This window comes from Temnothorax longispinosus, chromosome 12, assembly GCF_030848805.1.
Source record: "Temnothorax longispinosus isolate EJ_2023e chromosome 12, Tlon_JGU_v1, whole genome shotgun sequence".
In the NCBI taxonomy this organism is placed as follows: Eukaryota; Metazoa; Arthropoda; class Insecta; order Hymenoptera; family Formicidae; genus Temnothorax; species Temnothorax longispinosus.
Window position 1 is genome coordinate 10,320,901 of NC_092369.1, and position 17,547 is coordinate 10,338,447.

Sequence of the window (17,547 nt, forward strand, 5' to 3'; positions counted from 1 at the left end):
TCGCGGCTCGCCTTCGCCCCGGATCGCGAAATGCAAATTGGCCAATTACGGACGCAACGTGCGCACCGTCGACACCGTGCACGGCGGTTTATCTCACTTTTTGGATTTCTCAATTTACTGACCGAGACGCACGCCTGAAGTCTTGAAGAGTTATGCAGAAGAGTAACGGATAATTTTGGTATTTTACGCTACGTCACGAGATAAAGATAAATAGTGTAACATTTTATTTTTATTCACATATATTATTACTGCGAAGAATATATTTCTTTATGCATATTTTTTTTATAAAATTAACATGCCTTTTTTAGAAATGGATATGTATTGTAAGAAAATTTTTATATATGTTTATATAAAGAAATTTAATGTTTACTTTTTTAAAATTCTTTTTATATAACATTACAAATTTTCCTTAAAATATTTGTTTTATTTATGATGGAAAAAATTAATAAAAATATTTATTTATTCAAGTTTTAAATTTTTACAGACAAATACATTAATGTTTTAAGAACTGCATTACTTGAATAATACACGAATTTGCGAATCATATCGCTTGTTACAACTGACGCTTTATCGTAATTTGGACTCTTACCTTGTAATTACGCCGATTGTTCATAATTGCACGATACAATGAGCAATTGCATGGCAACATGCAGGAAGGTCATAAGCAAAGAGGCACAATTTCCGGCTTTACTGTGGCACATTTATCATTAATCCGGCGAGAAATACACTTTAGGGATTGCATTACACGTTTGGTGGAATCATAAATACTGATTGCTTGCACAGTTCACTGTAATTACGATACATATGAGCCGATCCTCTTTCGAGGAAACGTAATTACATCGCGCACATGCTGCATCGACACGTAAGCTCTCTTGCTTAACGCTTTTTTTTTGTTTTTCCGCGATGAAATCAATGCGATAATACGATAACATTGTGCGATCGATTCATCAATATACAACACATCCTGTTATGCATTAATCAGATTGTATCGACTAACCCTAGTTATATCAAGTCAACAAGTTTCATATCACGTGTCATTAATTATTATTTAGTACAGAAGATCTCTCAATATTCAATTTGGCACGTAATAATATTATATTATATTTATTATTTGTTAATAAATGCAATAGTTTTATCTGATACGTTATTAAAGAATTAGTAATAAATATATTTTGAAAATGGAGGAACTTAAGAAAGATTATTGGATCTGCTTTTATTTTAGACGAATAAAAGTGTCTATGTGCTCACGAGGATATAAATCAATTTAAAATTATTTAAAAATTAAGAAATATATAACATGTCATCATCAGTTCTGGGTTATACTTAAAACGAATTGATTGCAATTGATAAATACATCAAATTGTTGGAATAAGTATTACGGTAATTGCGTTCACGGTGCAAAGTCCACACAATTATACAAAACGCTAAATATGCTGTGCGCGGAAATTCTTACACATTCCAATCAGGTATTATGATAGATTATGATTCATTTTTTTTTGCGCACGAAACTAACGTATTTACTCCTAGATGGGTGTCGTTAGAATCCTCCATAAACGATTATGCGGTTAATTGCTCGAACACACGTAACAAAATTATCTTATCGCGGCAATGGCCGACCTTCGGCATCCAAGGAAAAATGCATACGAAATTGCGGAGAATTAGCAAGAGACAGATGACATATAGGAAAATTTTGCATTAGTCAGAACACAACGATTTTACGTTCAAAAAAACACAAGTTGGCCACGTATATATCGCGTATACGGACATTTCATATTTACGGGACAACTGAAAGAGTAAAATATTGTCTAAAGCGTGTACTTTTAAAGAAGAGCAGAAAAGATTAGAGAAATTAAACAATAAAATATTCTATTTAATTATTTATTAATTGTATTACAAATTTCTAAGCGCAAAGTTTTACGTAAGAGATGTTGGTTATTCGACAATTCAACTTGTAATTGCAGATGATTATAATTTATAGATAATTTGCGGAGTAACATGTGTGTTTAAATAATGATAAATAATGTTTAAAATGGGCGTTTAAGAAAATAATAAGACATTTAGATTGAGAAAATTAAAGTGGTAATTATATTGAGCCTTGAAATATTAAAAACGTATAGGAACTTGGTAATGATTAAAAAGCGTTTATTAAATTGTGCAGTATATATGCATTAAAAACACGGATATGATACAGTAATGTGAAAGATAAATGTATGGAAAAATCGTTGTAAAAATGTCACAAAAGGCGTTTATAAGAAAAACAATTTATTCGATCAATATCTTCTTTAGCAATAATAAACATATTTTTGGTTTTACCGATTAACATGAATCGCTCGCTCATGTTCGCAAAATCTTTTATCACTATTGTGCTCTCTCTCTCTCTCTCTCTCTCTCTCTCTCTCTCTCTCTCTCTCTCTCTCTCTCATACACACTCTCACTTTCAGACATATATACGCGCGTTTTTTTCTTTTCACACTCGATGGATACATACACGAATATCTTGAAAGGTACCTATACTTACTGATCTATCGATCGCGATTCTTCTCACATAAGTTTATATAATCATAATATGTATATATAGCACAAAATTGCTTAACGCACGAGCCTCGTGTCGGACGTGTCGCGCTATGGTATTCGCTAATTAATTAATTTACCCGTCTTAATTGGTTAATTAAAACGGGAGAACGGTACCTCCGCGCGCGATCCGATTCGTCGATCGTGATCTTCGGTCGCGGGCCTTTCATCGCCAGCGAATTAACGAAACGTCGTTGTCGAACAATTAATCTAAACTAGTCTTAATCTTCGCACATAATTAATCAACTAATTAATCCTAATGGTATGTTACAATCTGTACGTAGGTAGGACCGGGATCTCTGGTAAGCCTCGAGTTTTCGCGAGTTATCTCGTCGTCTTCGTGCGCGATAACTCGTTTCGCGTTTATATTTTATTTAAATTCCGGAGAAAACCCGATTGCGCTACCAACCGATCAGGTCCAGCTTATGCTATCTTTGGTCCTCTAGCCGCTATGATTCGTTGCCGGATATGCAAATTTCGCTTGCGTTGTGATCGCTTCTCGCGATCCTTTTCGCTTACGTTCACGCGGGGACGGATTGATCCTTCGGAGTTTTTGAAAAATTCGGATATTTCTACGGTGGGGAAATCCTTATATTTACACAAAGCTTTCGCGCGTGCTTTAAAAGCCATATTTCAGAAATTTCATAGCGATCGCGAGCCTGCGATCCGTGTATATTATAACATCGATGTTTCTTTTTTTTCTGTGCAGGTAAAGTACAGCGTGCTTATCACTTAAGCTACACATTTCGCTTTTCTATCTGCATCGATACAAAAATAATCGCTTCCATTCACGCTTTTCTTTCACAGCAATATAACCTCCCGCGGGAAGTATATCTTAATTAACGACGTATAAAAAATACGTCCGTCGATAATATTTTTACCGATAATTACAGAAGTATGCTAAAGAGCGCGCAAATAAAACGTAAGAATTAAAATTGCAAATAACAAATAAAAGAATTTAAAAATATTGATCAGGAAATATCTCGTTAAGTCGATGATATTATAAAAAAAAAGAAACAGATGACTTTGGCTTCGTTGGACTATGATACGTGGTAGAAAATAATATTCGCAATCAGCTCAGAGCTCTTGATACATCCTGTGTACATTTTTATTTTGTTACATTTAGACTATCAGACATCAATTGTAAAAATAGAAATAACACCAAAAAATAGTTTTTTAATAATTCCGATCAACAGACAAATTAATTTTTTTTGTCAGTTATATTATATGACTTTATTGATTATGCAAAGTTTATGTTATATATAATAGTTTAATGGCCAAGATACTCATTTGAAATTCACAGGAAATGTCGCATTAAACGCGGTTTTATATCATATTAAAACTATATAATAATAATATATAATTAAAGAAACGTGTTAAAAATAATTTTGATATCTGCATCTAGGCATTATGAGGCTTAAGTGTACACCAAACACACATATTATTTATGTATTTAAAGGTGAAGAAGCACTTTAATACAGTAGGAGTGCAGTAATATTTCATAAATATAAATCGGATATACGACGACACCGAAGAAGGCACGTTCAGGCACTTAGTTTCACTAGCAACCTCAGGTCAAGTTCAATTGTCTAAATTTATTGCGAGGAAAATTAATCGCCCGAATTAAAATATAGAAATTTTTTCGATTTCGATTTAGTTCTCACTTGTTTACCGTAAGCACCAAAATATCGAAAATAATAATTATAAAAGCAGAACTTTACGAAGACAATATCCTGCATACGTGCCTCAAGAAATATAATACATATGTATAATGTATATGTAATATATATATATATACAGTGTTCTTGTTCACTATTAAATTTTGCAAATGTCATTATAAATTATCGTTTCTAACAACAAATTGGAGATTTAATCATTAATATAATGCGGTTTTAACATACTCTAACTCGAGTAATATATTAATAAAAGCGAGTCTTGAGAAATATTTTGAAAATTGAAAGATGAAGATTTTTTAAATCTTGATTATCAGTACATCTTACAATCAAAATAATTGTATTGAATGTCGTAGAAAATCTTATTTGCGTGAACTTTAAATTCTTTTCAGACTCATTCATCTGTCATGCTTAATTATTTTCGATCGGACAACGCGATATCAATTAGAAACATTTTGAAAATTAAAAGACGAAGCTTTTTTAAAATCTTTTTGATTATCAGTACATCTTACAATAAAAATAATTGTATTAAATGTCGTAGAAAATCGTATTTGCGAGAAACTTTGAATTCTTTTCAGATTCATTCATCTGTTATGCTTAATTATTTTTAATCGGTCAACGCGATATCAATTAGAAAAACAAGAAAGAAGTAAACTGAAGAAGACGTAAAAAATAACACTCGTCTCAAAGCTTATATAATAATAATAATTCTAACTACGTCAGAAGTACAGAAACACTAAGGCATTGGGCAGATTTTAATGAAACACACGGTCGTCCGACTGATTTATGTAAATACTTCGCGTTCGATTACGTGCTTCACGCTCCATAATTACAGAGCTCCGAAGAACAGATATTGCGATGTGGTGATTTCAACGGAAAATATTTACAATTCCGCTTCTCACCTGAGCGTAAGCGAGAATGGCTCGCGGGGAGACAGCGAACGTTCAGCGCCACGAATCTGTATCGTGCAATCACGCGTGCAATCGCGGCTGTGTGTACTTATCGTTATTTGAGATAAGACCGACCTATGTCACTTTCGTGACGCGTCGGTCTCTTTCGGTTCCGTTCGAGATGCACGTATCCTACTTCGATGACTCGCGGTACACTTTCGCGGATATTCCGAGACGTCGACATCGTCGATACATCACTAGAGCTATTAAAGTATAGCTCGCAATTAAATCAGGCCAATGAAACGAAAGGAGTGATTTAATGCGAAAATAACATTGCGTCTAATGTAATTTATATTCGCGTTCCGACACGGATATACGATATATATATCGATGCTATTTCGATGTCGAGATGTATCAACGCGCGTTGCTCAAGAAGCCAATATTAGCATGTTGCATATATAAATGTATATCACGTCATAGAAAGAAAGTAGGCGTGATCATTGATATGACAAACGCGAGGCGCTACATCTCGAAGCGACTGTCTTTGATACACGCGCATGCATCGCTACACGTCATTCATTCATTAATAAAATTAATTGAGAAGGCACACGTGTCCTCACGTTCAAGCGCCACACTCGCCGATGCGGACCCGTAAGAGCCGTTTCCGATAATCCGCATTAATTCATATGCGTCAACTAGATACTGATATACCGAACCGGATAGTTACGAAAGTTGAAGATATTTTTAATCTGAGGGTATCTCACAATCAGACTTCTGATTTTATGTACAATTTTAACGAGAGACTTTAATTACCTCCGTTTGCATATAGAACGCTGAGATCTTTCTTCGACTCCGATTCGAGAAGTTGTATTCGGGATTCGATCTTACCTTACCGTATTCAATCTCGCACAGTAATTAAATTAGTCGCGAAGAGACGCCGAATTCCTACGGGTATCGCTATCGCACAACAATACGTCCACTGATGCAAACACACACACACACACACACACACACACACACACACACACACACACACACACACACACACGCACGCACGCACGCACGCACGCACGCATACACATATACGCGCGTGATGCGTTACTCCGTCCAGTCAACTCTATCGAAGTTAAAGTTATCTACGAAATCTCGCTTCCGGCTGCCGATCTCGCAGTACTCGCGGTATTGCCCTTCCCCAACCGGTCGCGGCAATGCCCGCGATCCAACGATACGTACCGCTCTCGGTTCGAGGGCCTGATGCGCGTTCACGGACGAAGCGTCTGTCAGATGAACGAGTCTCAGCTACTGCCGGGCACAGATATCACGTGGTAACCCGCAGAGGATGTTGAGCGCGGTGATATCGGCGAGTGCCGGTTGCCATTTGGCTGCTGTTGCTGCTGTGGCGGCACCTGCAGAGAGCGATAATCGAGCGCCGGCGCCGCCGGGTGCTGACCTTCCCGGTGTCTACGCAAGTCGACCTTCCTTTGGAACGCCTTTTCGCAGAGGCCGCACTGAAACGGTTTGTAGCCGGTGTGCTTACGCATGTGCGTGATCAGGTTGCTGCTCTGGGAGAACGCCTTGCCGCACACGACGCACTTGTGCGGTTTCTCACCTGCAACACAGAATCGAGGACGGTGCCTGGATCAGTATGCTGTTGCACTTTCGTTCGACTATAATTACGATATGATCCTAATATATAAAATTATTTGCTACATCTGAATTTGATAGAGCTCCATTTATAATTTTGTACATGTATATTTTGCGATTCCTCAGATGCTTTATATATTGGATATTAATGCGAGTTTAATTATTTGAAAAAAGTGATTCAAGAAGACAATAGACGGACTTCTGAAATCTTTCTGAATTCTGCAACGTAATTACCACCTGTCTAATTAAAAAATAATAAGAAATATTGCGTTTCTGATATAAAGTCATTCAATTAAATACAGCGTTAATGAACTCGTGAGTACGGTAGGCACGATAGATTTTGATCGACGATTAGCTACGACGATTAGTCGTCGGATGGAAGGCGTGAATTGCGAATGCACGCATTGCAAATTCGATTATCGCGCGAGGAAGAGAACCGACGAGTGGTCTGGAATAATGAACCAAGGTTAACCAAACGCAACTGAATCAACCAATAAATCGTGGCGTCAGCCGATAATAGAGCACTTGCGCGCGTCTGACGGCGATGACTAAAGTCTTTCGCTCGGTTCTTCAGAGAACAGCCGATCGTTACCACCTTAACTTGGCTCGTTCAGGCACAAAGTGCAATTAAGCGCAATTATTTTACATGTAAAATAAGCAATCGAAGTGTGTCGTCACGTCCGCGATACTGATATAATACTGACGGCTGACAAATAATCGATATCGCTTGACGCCGTCTTTGAGAGAAATTAGTAGGGAAATTAAAGGAGACACCGATGATCGCGAGACGTTGTGAGTGAAAGAAGGTAATCGATTACTTGCTGCACACCCTATATTAAACCTAGGGTATTAAAAAAAGATTACAAGACTACGGACTCTTGTATAGCGCTCATTAAAAGAAGTGTAAAAATATCTAAGCAATATAGGTCAAGGAATTATAATTTTCATACGATTTTTTTTCCCCAAGTTGATTCCTTTAATTATTTTGCATATAAAAGTATTAAGGCAAGATTGTCGACATGTGGAGATTATCAGAGATACTTTATCCCGATAATATTCTGGAATATAAATGAATCGCGGTTGAAAAAAAAAACAAACAAAAAAAACATGACTTCATGCAGAAATGCAAGTAAATCACCTGTGTTAACAAACCGAAAATCGCTTCTACCTTTGACACTTTGACAAGGTTAATTTTTCGACCAGATGACTAAATATTGTTTGCTCGCCTTAGTGAATACGGATAAAAAATCTTTTATCCTTTTTAACTCTACTTTAAGTCCTTTTTTCACGTGAATTTTCGGCAAGGAAATGTTACAGTAATAAAAAAAAACCGCGGAGCTATATTTCATCGTAATTCCCCGGCAAATGCGGTTTCATCGAAGGCAGAAAGTGTCACGAGCGGCATCATTTATTAGCGTCAGCCGCATAATCTCGCACGCATCTCGCAATTGCTCTCGCGATATCGTTACACGAGAGAAAAAAAATCAACAACTTTTGCGTTAATCGCTCCCGCGAATCTTGACGCGCTCAAGTACGATCGTCCCGCACGCAGATCGCGGCCTCGTGGTAGATAGCAATAATAATAAAGAAGAAATATAAAAAAAAAGAAAAACGAGAGTGACCGTACTTGCAAACTCCTGTCACGGCCTTCTAAAAGTCCGCCGTCGCTCGTCTAACGACGATCGACCGACGGTGATAGTACCGAGCAAACACCTGTGCCCGCGGAGAGAGAGAGTGCGAGAGAGACGAAGCTCCCCCCTTCCTCACTTCGCTCGAAATTCCGAGCAAACAATTTTATGATTGTAAAGCAACGATAAAAGCGAACGGACGCCTCCGAATGTTGTAACGCGACGGAAAGCGCCGTCGTTAAGATTCTATCGAAAAGAAATTAATTCCGCGAGCGGACGGGACGTTGCGCAAGCGGTATCTTCCTCTCTTTCTCTCTCTCTCTTTCGAACGAGCGTGCATAAACGGTGGAAGAGAGAATTCACGAGTGTCCTGCGGGATAAAAAAGAAACGAGCGGCTCTCTTCGCGGAAAAAGTAGGAACTTTATGTCATCGTGCGAAGCGCGAGTAATCGGCGGGATACTTAATGCTCGCATCGCGCGGAAGATAGGATCGGTGACGAAAACATTTTGATTTACATCTAATTGACGTTTAATTTGCAATGCCACGGCGAAATGTGGACGCTGTAAGTGTTCACGAATTATATTCCAACACTCGATACGTAACGAAAGGACTAAAGATCGATTTCTCGTATCTCACGTAAGTTACGGAATAAAGAAACTTTCTTTCCTTCTGATTGTGAGTCATTCGGCGCGCGTTGACGCAGACGGACGTTCTTTTCTTTAAATTAAAATTTACTGACGTTTCATTTCGATATATTATTGTCGGAATTATCGGCCGCAACAACATGGGCGCGTACAATAGCGCGGTGGATGACAGTGTCGCGGCTTTGTCCGCGGCAGGCACGCCGTTTCTTACCATCCTTTCGCGACTGTACGAAGGAAAATACAATTATCGTAATTGTACCACCTACGATTCAATTTTTATATCGTATTGCTTGACGCGGGGAAAAGCGCCATTCGGTATGCTGTTAATATCTCAAGACAATTTATGGGCTTAGAGCAAACACATCGATTTTTGCTTCGTAATATTTTGCGATATATTTCCCGCACATGTGTATCAACAATGGATAAGATAATTGTGAAAGAACAAATTGTGAATAATCTATAAGTTAAACTAACATCATTTGGGAGAAGCGGTATCACGATAATTGAAGCGTCATATGAAATATTAAATTCATATCGCCAATTATACGTCTCAATATTTATCTCCTGCGCTTTAAAGACAGACGCAATGCTAAAAAAAAATCTCGCTAAGTACACTAAAGTCCATTTCTACCAATGTAGATTAATTTTAATCTCGGTTTAACTTATTTTTTGTCTTTTTCTAATTCTTAAAACTAAAAAAAGATAAAAAGTAAGTTAAATCGAGATTAAAATTAATCTATACGTTGGTGGAAATGGGCATAAGAACTGAAGATCTGATTGTAGTTGCGTTACAAATTACAAACGATGATTTTGAAATAAAATAACTGAAGCAGGCAATGCGAGGGCTCGGCAAAGAACTCAGCGCGAATGTGCCGCTGAAGTCGACACAGTGAAAATGGCGCGTCGCTAACGCAATTTGCCTGCGACTTTGGTAATTTTATGTGCGCAAACATACAATGTCCGTCGAATGTATCGCACTGATACATACCATTTATTACATATTTATTACCGAGTTCGTTACGCGTACAACTAATGGGATGGTAATAAAAAGTTGCGCATGCAAACTTGCAAATGCCGCGTGCTTAATTACAGCATTCGCCTCGAGCGAGCAAATGCGACCGATTGTTATTCCGCCTACACGTTTTCCACGACTATGTCGCGACTCGTGTTTGACAGCATGTGCGTCACCCTGTTGAAGCTACGAACATCTTTTTACCGTGTTTTATTTCGCGACGAAATGTATTTCCTCGCGTTAAATAACGAGCAGAATAAAATGTCGCGAAAAATATACGATCATACTTTCAGGAACGATACGGTATTATATCTTACAAAGTTAGAAGTGAGAGAGCGCGCGAACGTCGTTTCCATGCGTAAAGCTTTATCGGGAAATTTATTGGGAATTCGCGCTCATGATTCAGAGCTTTCATAGCCCGGCAGCCTTGGAGGCACGATGGGTGAACAACTTTGCTTTGGAATTGGAGTTAATGGAACTCGACGAGGAAACCGATAGAACAACATTAAAAACAACGCGCGAAGTATTCCGCACTTGAAACACAAGACAATCGCAAATGCCAGCTATAGTATTTAGTTAATTAGCCTGAGGAAAAGGGAGGTCGAGTGGCGATTAAATCACATTTGCCGCGTCTATTTGCCTTTCAAGACCAACGTAACGTGGCGCGTTTTGTAGGGAGGGCGAACAGCTCTCGCGGGGCTCAGGGGAGAAAGAGGAGGAAAAGAGTATGACAGCGCGATGTTTGCCCTAGACTTTTTAATTTCTCCGGGACGAGGGTGGTATCGCCGTCATCTCTCGCGCGCGCGGACGCGCACGAACGAAGAAACTTGGATAGGTACGATTCCGCGCGCGGGCTGCCGGATAATATTTATCGAGAGTGTCAGCGACCCATACGAACGTGCGTATACACCTCGTCCTACGTACTCCGCCTATCGATCCATCTCGACTCTCATTACCGGCCCCTTACCGGCCGACTTAAATATTTACCGGCTGAAACGTTTGCTTCGCGGCCGATTATAATGATAGGAGCGAATAGCGCGCTTCTTTGTGTGTGTGTGTGTGTGCGCGCACATCCGTGCGGGACGCACACGGCGGAGCGAGTCCTCTTAATTATGCAAGTCCGTCTCTTTTAACGAACGTGATGTAATGGCGGCGATATCGACTGCGATGACGGAGAGAAGGGGAAGGGCGAGAGAGGAGAGAGAGAGAGAGAGAGAGAGAGAGAGAGAGAGGGGGGGAATCGATTTCGTGCGGATTTTTCGCGCTAGAGAAATGAAGCTCGTTAAGATTTCCGACGTCACGCGATAGCCCAGCGATTTTGGAAAAGACGTCGAACCCCTGTCGTCCGAACTTATATTACAACAATCAAGATTTTTCCGAGAACTCCTCGGAAGTGATGCTTATTATTGCTCAGATTAGGACCGTTACTTTTCGACAGCTTCGAACCTTCGAAGTTCGAAGTTGACTTGGAAGCTTTGAAGCTTCGAAAAAAAAATATACATATATATGCGATATAACTGCAAAATTAGAAATTTTATTCGAATTTTGTCATAGAATTTTATAAATGTGTGTCTATTGCGATATACTATTATTATATTAAATTAATAATATAAAATTATTAAATTGTATAATTTTGATTCTTCGAAGACTTTAATGTCAAAGCTTTGAAGTTCGAATATCGAAGCCTTCGAAGAAAATCATAAGCTTCAGATCCGCGGTGATCAAAGTGTGTTCTACGAATTTCACTGCTGCACCAAGTAAATGTACGTTGATAAAATAATACGAGCGATGACAACAAACTGTGCGTTTCGTGAAAGCCCACCCCCCGAACGCCCCATTCTTTGTTTTCCCGCCCCCTTCGGGGTTCAATGACGCGCCGGGAAATCATAGCGTTTGCCGGCACAATTTGCGGCGGCAACGTAACATTTCGCTTGATACCCACGCATTCGCCTCGATTACTCTTTCAGACGCGCACTTGTGGACGGTTGTTTCAGCGAATGACGAGGTAGATAGCGCGACCTGAGAGCGCGCATTATCTCGCGCGGATGCCTGCATAGGCAAAAGTTCACAGTCGCGGAAACACGCAGCCGGCGGACGACCGTATTTTTTTCTTCCCGCCAATTGCTGCTTGGCATGCGGAAAAAAGTTGTCCGCCATCGGCGTCGCGTTCGCCGGAAGCGATCATCCTTTACGACTTACTCCCGCGCGTACGCGGCTCTCCTCTTTTTTCTTTCCCCCTTTCCGACCGGCAGCGCGGCGAAAAGGGTGAACGGGAGATCTTATCGATCCGCTCGGAAAAGTCCGGCGGACGGATCAAAATTGTCGGAGTAAAAGAGTGCCTTCGATAATGATAAAAGTGCGCGCGAGAGAGGCAGAGTGGACATTTTTTTCGTCAATGACCGTCATCGCGGACGACGGGGGTGCATTCCGTCGCGCGATGCGACACGAGAGATGCATTACGCAAAAATTTTATCGGACATGTACGTTCGTAACCCGAAGTGAATCATTGACGACATCGCTTTCCATTTGGTCTGAGCTCGCGACCGTCGTCGCGCGATGATACACTTAACATCGATCGACAGCAACCTTTCGTCGCACAAATCACCGTTATTACATTGAAATTTTTTTTGCAGTTACGAGAATACATTCAGAGAATATCGAACGTTGTAAGTAACAGATAATACTCGTGGAGAAAAGAGGATAATTACTGATCCATAGTTCTGTAATCAAGACATCAATTTTTATTTCCGCGACTCGAGCGCTCGAATGCTTCCAATATTTCCTTTCCTATTCAATTTCAAGGAAAAGTCGTAGGAGAGACTCGAACCTTCAATCAAACAGTAAGATTACGGTGAATGATAATTTCACAGCGAGGGAAAGTAAAGATTTCAAACATTTACCAAGCCGCGGGAGTTGAAAATCGTCGGTATATTAGAAGGACTTCAGCTAACGATAAGTTTATACATTTTCGATGCGACGGAGAAACGTGTACATACGTTCGACACACGATTCGTGTTTTCCTCCACGTTGTATGCATAAGGCATATCCGTGCGTTTGAGACGCGATGGAATCGATGATACGCGATCGTCAATTATGCAGGAAATCAAATTGCAGCGGCGACATCGCTACCCTAACAAAAAGACACCGCGGCCGCGCCGCGACGGTGACAATGAGAGACCTGGCGCGTATCCCCACGTCCGGGAATTATTTATGCTTTCGTTGCGGGAGAAGGAAAAACGTCGACGGCACATTTTTTTGAATCTTTACTTTCCTCGAACGAAAAATATTATTACCGTAAAGAATAAGAGATCGTTAAAGCATTACATTTCGAAAATAGTCTGGAAAACCGAGACCGTACGGCGCATTTCCCATAAGAACATTTATATCGCGTGAAACTTCGCGTGAAAATACCTCTGAATCTTTACTTCTTGGAAGAACCCCATTATGACGCGTACCAGGGGAAACTTTCGAAACGTTGCTCTTCGTAAAATGATTGGGAGTTATAGAACGCTTTTCCTCTCTAAAAAAAGAAAAAAAAGCTTTAATGGCCGGATAATGTTCTTTTATGAGAAAAACGGTGAAAATTTTCACATTTTACAATTATCTGCATTATTCTTCTTACGTTTATTTTCGTATTTTTCACCGTGGCTTGGAATAAAAATGTTTGCGCCGATCGATTATACTTAGCTGATGTTGTAACCCACGTATTGTTATTAACGTTAGTATTATTATGGTATCAAATGTATTTTCGACTGACAATGAGTCACTTTAAGATACGCTTAAGATACGCTTTTACCATAATTTCAAGCCATAAATTGCGTTTATAATAAATACTTTAAAGTCCATTATCACCTGCAATTACATTTCAAGGAGTTTGATGACGTAAGAGCGAGGAGCTATCACAAGTTTTTCTGAAAATTACGTCGGTGATTCGTATATTACAAGTATTTAAATGATAAAAATATACTTATTTTCCATATATTCTACGTTATCCTTTTTCGTTATGTATAATGCGAAAACATTTGTGGCCCTTGATTACTTGCACTTTAATTTTAAGGTATATTGCTTTAAAATGTATATAATACTCGCGATACACAAAATTGTGAGCAAGCAAAAAATATCATTGCTGTTATGAAATAAATTCTTGTAAATTATTAAAGTCTCGAGAGGAATATATTAAATTCTCTAAAAATATGTACACACAAAATCGGTTAATTCAAGAAAACAAATTTAAATAAATATATTTTGTCTTATAAGTTTGTCGCGAATTTATTTAATTGAATTTAAATTATCTATAAGCGAGATCTTATTCAGAAAAGAAACGTTTGCTCGCTTAACTAGATGTGGCTAACTTAACTAATCAAATTCTTTCACGTTGTCGTCCTTTGAAGGTATAATTAAGACATAAATCCCGAGTATTGCAACTGACCGTCGCGGTGTTATACGTTACGAAAGAAAGAGAGAGAACGAAATTGGTAGCGGAAAGTCGCTGCGAGAGGGGTCGATTAAATTCGCATTACGCTCGCCCCTCGCGGAGAAACGTAGAGAGTACAAAGTGGCTGGAGCGAGTTCCTCGAGCATTCGAGGGTGCTGTCGCTCCCTTTCTCGGAGCTCCCTAACCCACGACGACGAGCGGCTTGTTCTCTTAGCCGCTAATTAGCGCGGGACACGCACGCCCCTAACCCACGACGAACCCGTGTCGGGCACGTGGCGTGCCGGAAACTCGCTTAGCGCGCGACAAACAGACCGTTTCCCATCGTGCATGCGCTCCTTCCGGCTGGGTTTCCACACGAGAAAACGTGGCCGAAGCAGCTGATTAAATCGCCATTAAAACGTGTCCCTATCGCTCCCGATCGCCGCTTTCTTTCATGTCCCGCTTTTGCGACCGCGGGACGGTCGCAAGAAAAACGGTCGGACCCGCAATTTACACCGGAGGGAGGGGATCGGATCACACACGTTATTCGATACACGCTGGGATTCAATTTGCGGACTTAATGTGTAGACCGGTCGCCGAAATGTTTTCGGTTAATTACTTTTTCATCGAGATGACTGTTTCAGTGGGACATTTAATCGTGCTTGCAACAATCACGAGCGTGTGGCATCATACAAATAGATTAATTACATTTTTTATTTTCATGTATCTTCTTACACAAGAAGAAATCTTTTGAGAAAGCTCTTAAATTATCATTTTATTGACTAAAATATTCTGTTACATCTATGCGATTTCAAAATGTACACTAGAATATTATTTCTTACTTTCCTCTAGTAAGTTAGCAGACATGAAATCAAACGCATAGAACGCGAAACAGAATACGCTGCATTTCATGAATATTTCAAAGCGCTAGGTAATCATTTTAACAACAAATCCACGTTTCTTCGTAAAAAAGTTATTGTTAGAATGCGAGTAGTTATTTTCCTTTCTCGAGAAATTACCGATAATAAGCCGCAGTGAGTTGTGGAAAAATCATGCTGCGATTGTGGCCGTTTGTTAGGTACACTCGGTATCGAAGTATGGCGCGGGTATATGCAATACAATCATTTTTTATGTACGCTATACAAATATCTTTCTCGTCTGAAAATTATCTCTCAATATGACAACAAATCGCCGTTCAAAAATCACCCTTAATATCGCGAACAACTCGTCAAATATTAATCATTTTGGAGATTTATCGCGTTCGAAAAACAATTAAAGATCAAATTCCACTAAATTTCTAGTTTTAGGTAATTATGTTAATTTCTTTTTGCTTTACTGATTTTTATATATGCCATGAAATTATATGATATAATATTTAATACACCGACATATTTTACCTATCAAAATCTTTTAGAGCCTAGATAGATCATATTATTATTAAATTATTATGATAATTAATTGTTAAGTTTTACTTTATAAATAATAGTAAAAATGTATATGTAAGAAAAATATTTGGAGATTTTAAAATACTTTTACAAAATACAACAACGATTTTACGATAATCGTGATGATTCCTATAATAAATTTCACTATTCGTTATACGGCGGGCTAATTTTGTGCTTCAGGCGATTCTACATGACGAAAGAAAGAAAAATAACCGTCCGCGTGTGCGTGACGAGACACGATTTCCATACGAAACAGCCTGATGATCCGCCGATATATTTATTGCGGGCAATATGCGCGTGTTCACGTATGGGTCTGCCGCGACACACAAACCTCGAATGAATCAAATCCCGAAGCTAATCTGATTGCATGCCAATCCATTTTTTTCCCCGGCTTCTATTGTAAAAGAGGATAATTGTCCTATCCGCCGCTGAGCGAACGAAATGGCGAAGAGAGCGCGGTTTTGATGACAGCGCATTTTGCGTATAAGCTAGATTTTAGCAAGTGATTTGCCCCTTATCATTTGTCCGCAGAGCAGCGTTTTGTACGTCGCGAATTAAATGGCAATGTTGAAGTTTAACGACGCGCTAATGGTCTAACTTCGCGCGGGGGGCAGGGGGGCTAGGGGTGAGGTACAAACATTGTAAGAACACATCGATTTATCTTCGGGACATATTGTCATCCTTTTTACTCGCTTATTGCAAGGAACATTGCTGGGGAAGATCTTTGAAGATTCCGTTTGAGATCTCTCGTTGAATACGAATAAGGGGATATTTATATCGAAAATTAGATTTATACGCTGTCTCTCCTTTATTTCCCCTTTCTGTCTAAAGTATACGCGATATGGTGACGCGATATCGATTCCCGGTGCGGTGTCGCATATATGCTCTCTGCGTGATTCTTTCATATGCAAAAAAAGGGTCAGTCGCGTAGAGACGTGGGTGCGACATTCGCGGGGACACCCCTATTGAGGATGCGTCGTGGGTCGCACACATTTTTAAACGCGTGTGCGTCCGTTATTATAGGTGCGGTTGCGCGAGTCCGTTGTCCCCCTTCGTTTTTCGTCGTCGCGCTTGATCGAACGGATGCGCGTTGCAACGCAATCTCATTTGCGCGATAACGCGCATCAAGCAAATGCGACTTTTTGCAAGTGCTCCCTCTGCAAATAGCGTACGAGGTGTATTACGCTTAATGGATTGAATTGCAGCAACGACGTCTTAAGATCTTAATTAATTTGTTTTAATTTGCGCGCGACGGAAGCGTTTAATTCACGGGCGTTTTAATTCGTTAAAATATTTATAAGATATTCCTTGTAATATATAATAACCGCAATTTACGTATCGTTTAATAAAAACGTTTTATAAAAAAATTGTCACTTGTAAATATACGAACGAATTCAACTCTATCAGAGTTCAGTCAACTTTTTTTATACTTCACGAATATGACATTTATAATTACTTTTCTCGCGTTTTTTGATAAATGCACTTTGCGTATAGAATCAGGATGTGTTTACTTTTTCAATAAACCTCATTTGTTACTTCTCAGAAATTGGAGAATAGATTCTTTTAATTCTCGTTCCATGACCTGCGCGACTTATATATGATCGAACATTTCGCCGATCACAAGA

At 39.4% G+C, this 17,547-nt stretch overlaps 1 protein-coding gene and 1 long non-coding RNA gene across 3 annotated transcripts in view; one reads left to right on the forward strand and one right to left on the reverse strand.

The window, feature by feature from the left end:
- The window catches only part of LOC139823003 (uncharacterized), a 146,210-nt gene that overhangs the window by 52,399 nt on the left and 76,264 nt on the right, over positions 1–17,547 (forward strand). The window lies entirely within an intron of this gene.
- Positions 2,246–17,547, reverse strand: part of LOC139823001 (uncharacterized) — a 32,583-nt gene continuing 17,281 nt past the window's right edge. Inside the window, exon 6 of the mRNA XM_071795264.1 lies at positions 2,246–6,743. Within this exon, the coding sequence (XP_071651365.1) occupies positions 6,430–6,743 (314 nt within the window). The 3' untranslated portion in view covers positions 2,246–6,429. The remainder of the gene's footprint in view (positions 6,744–17,547) is intronic.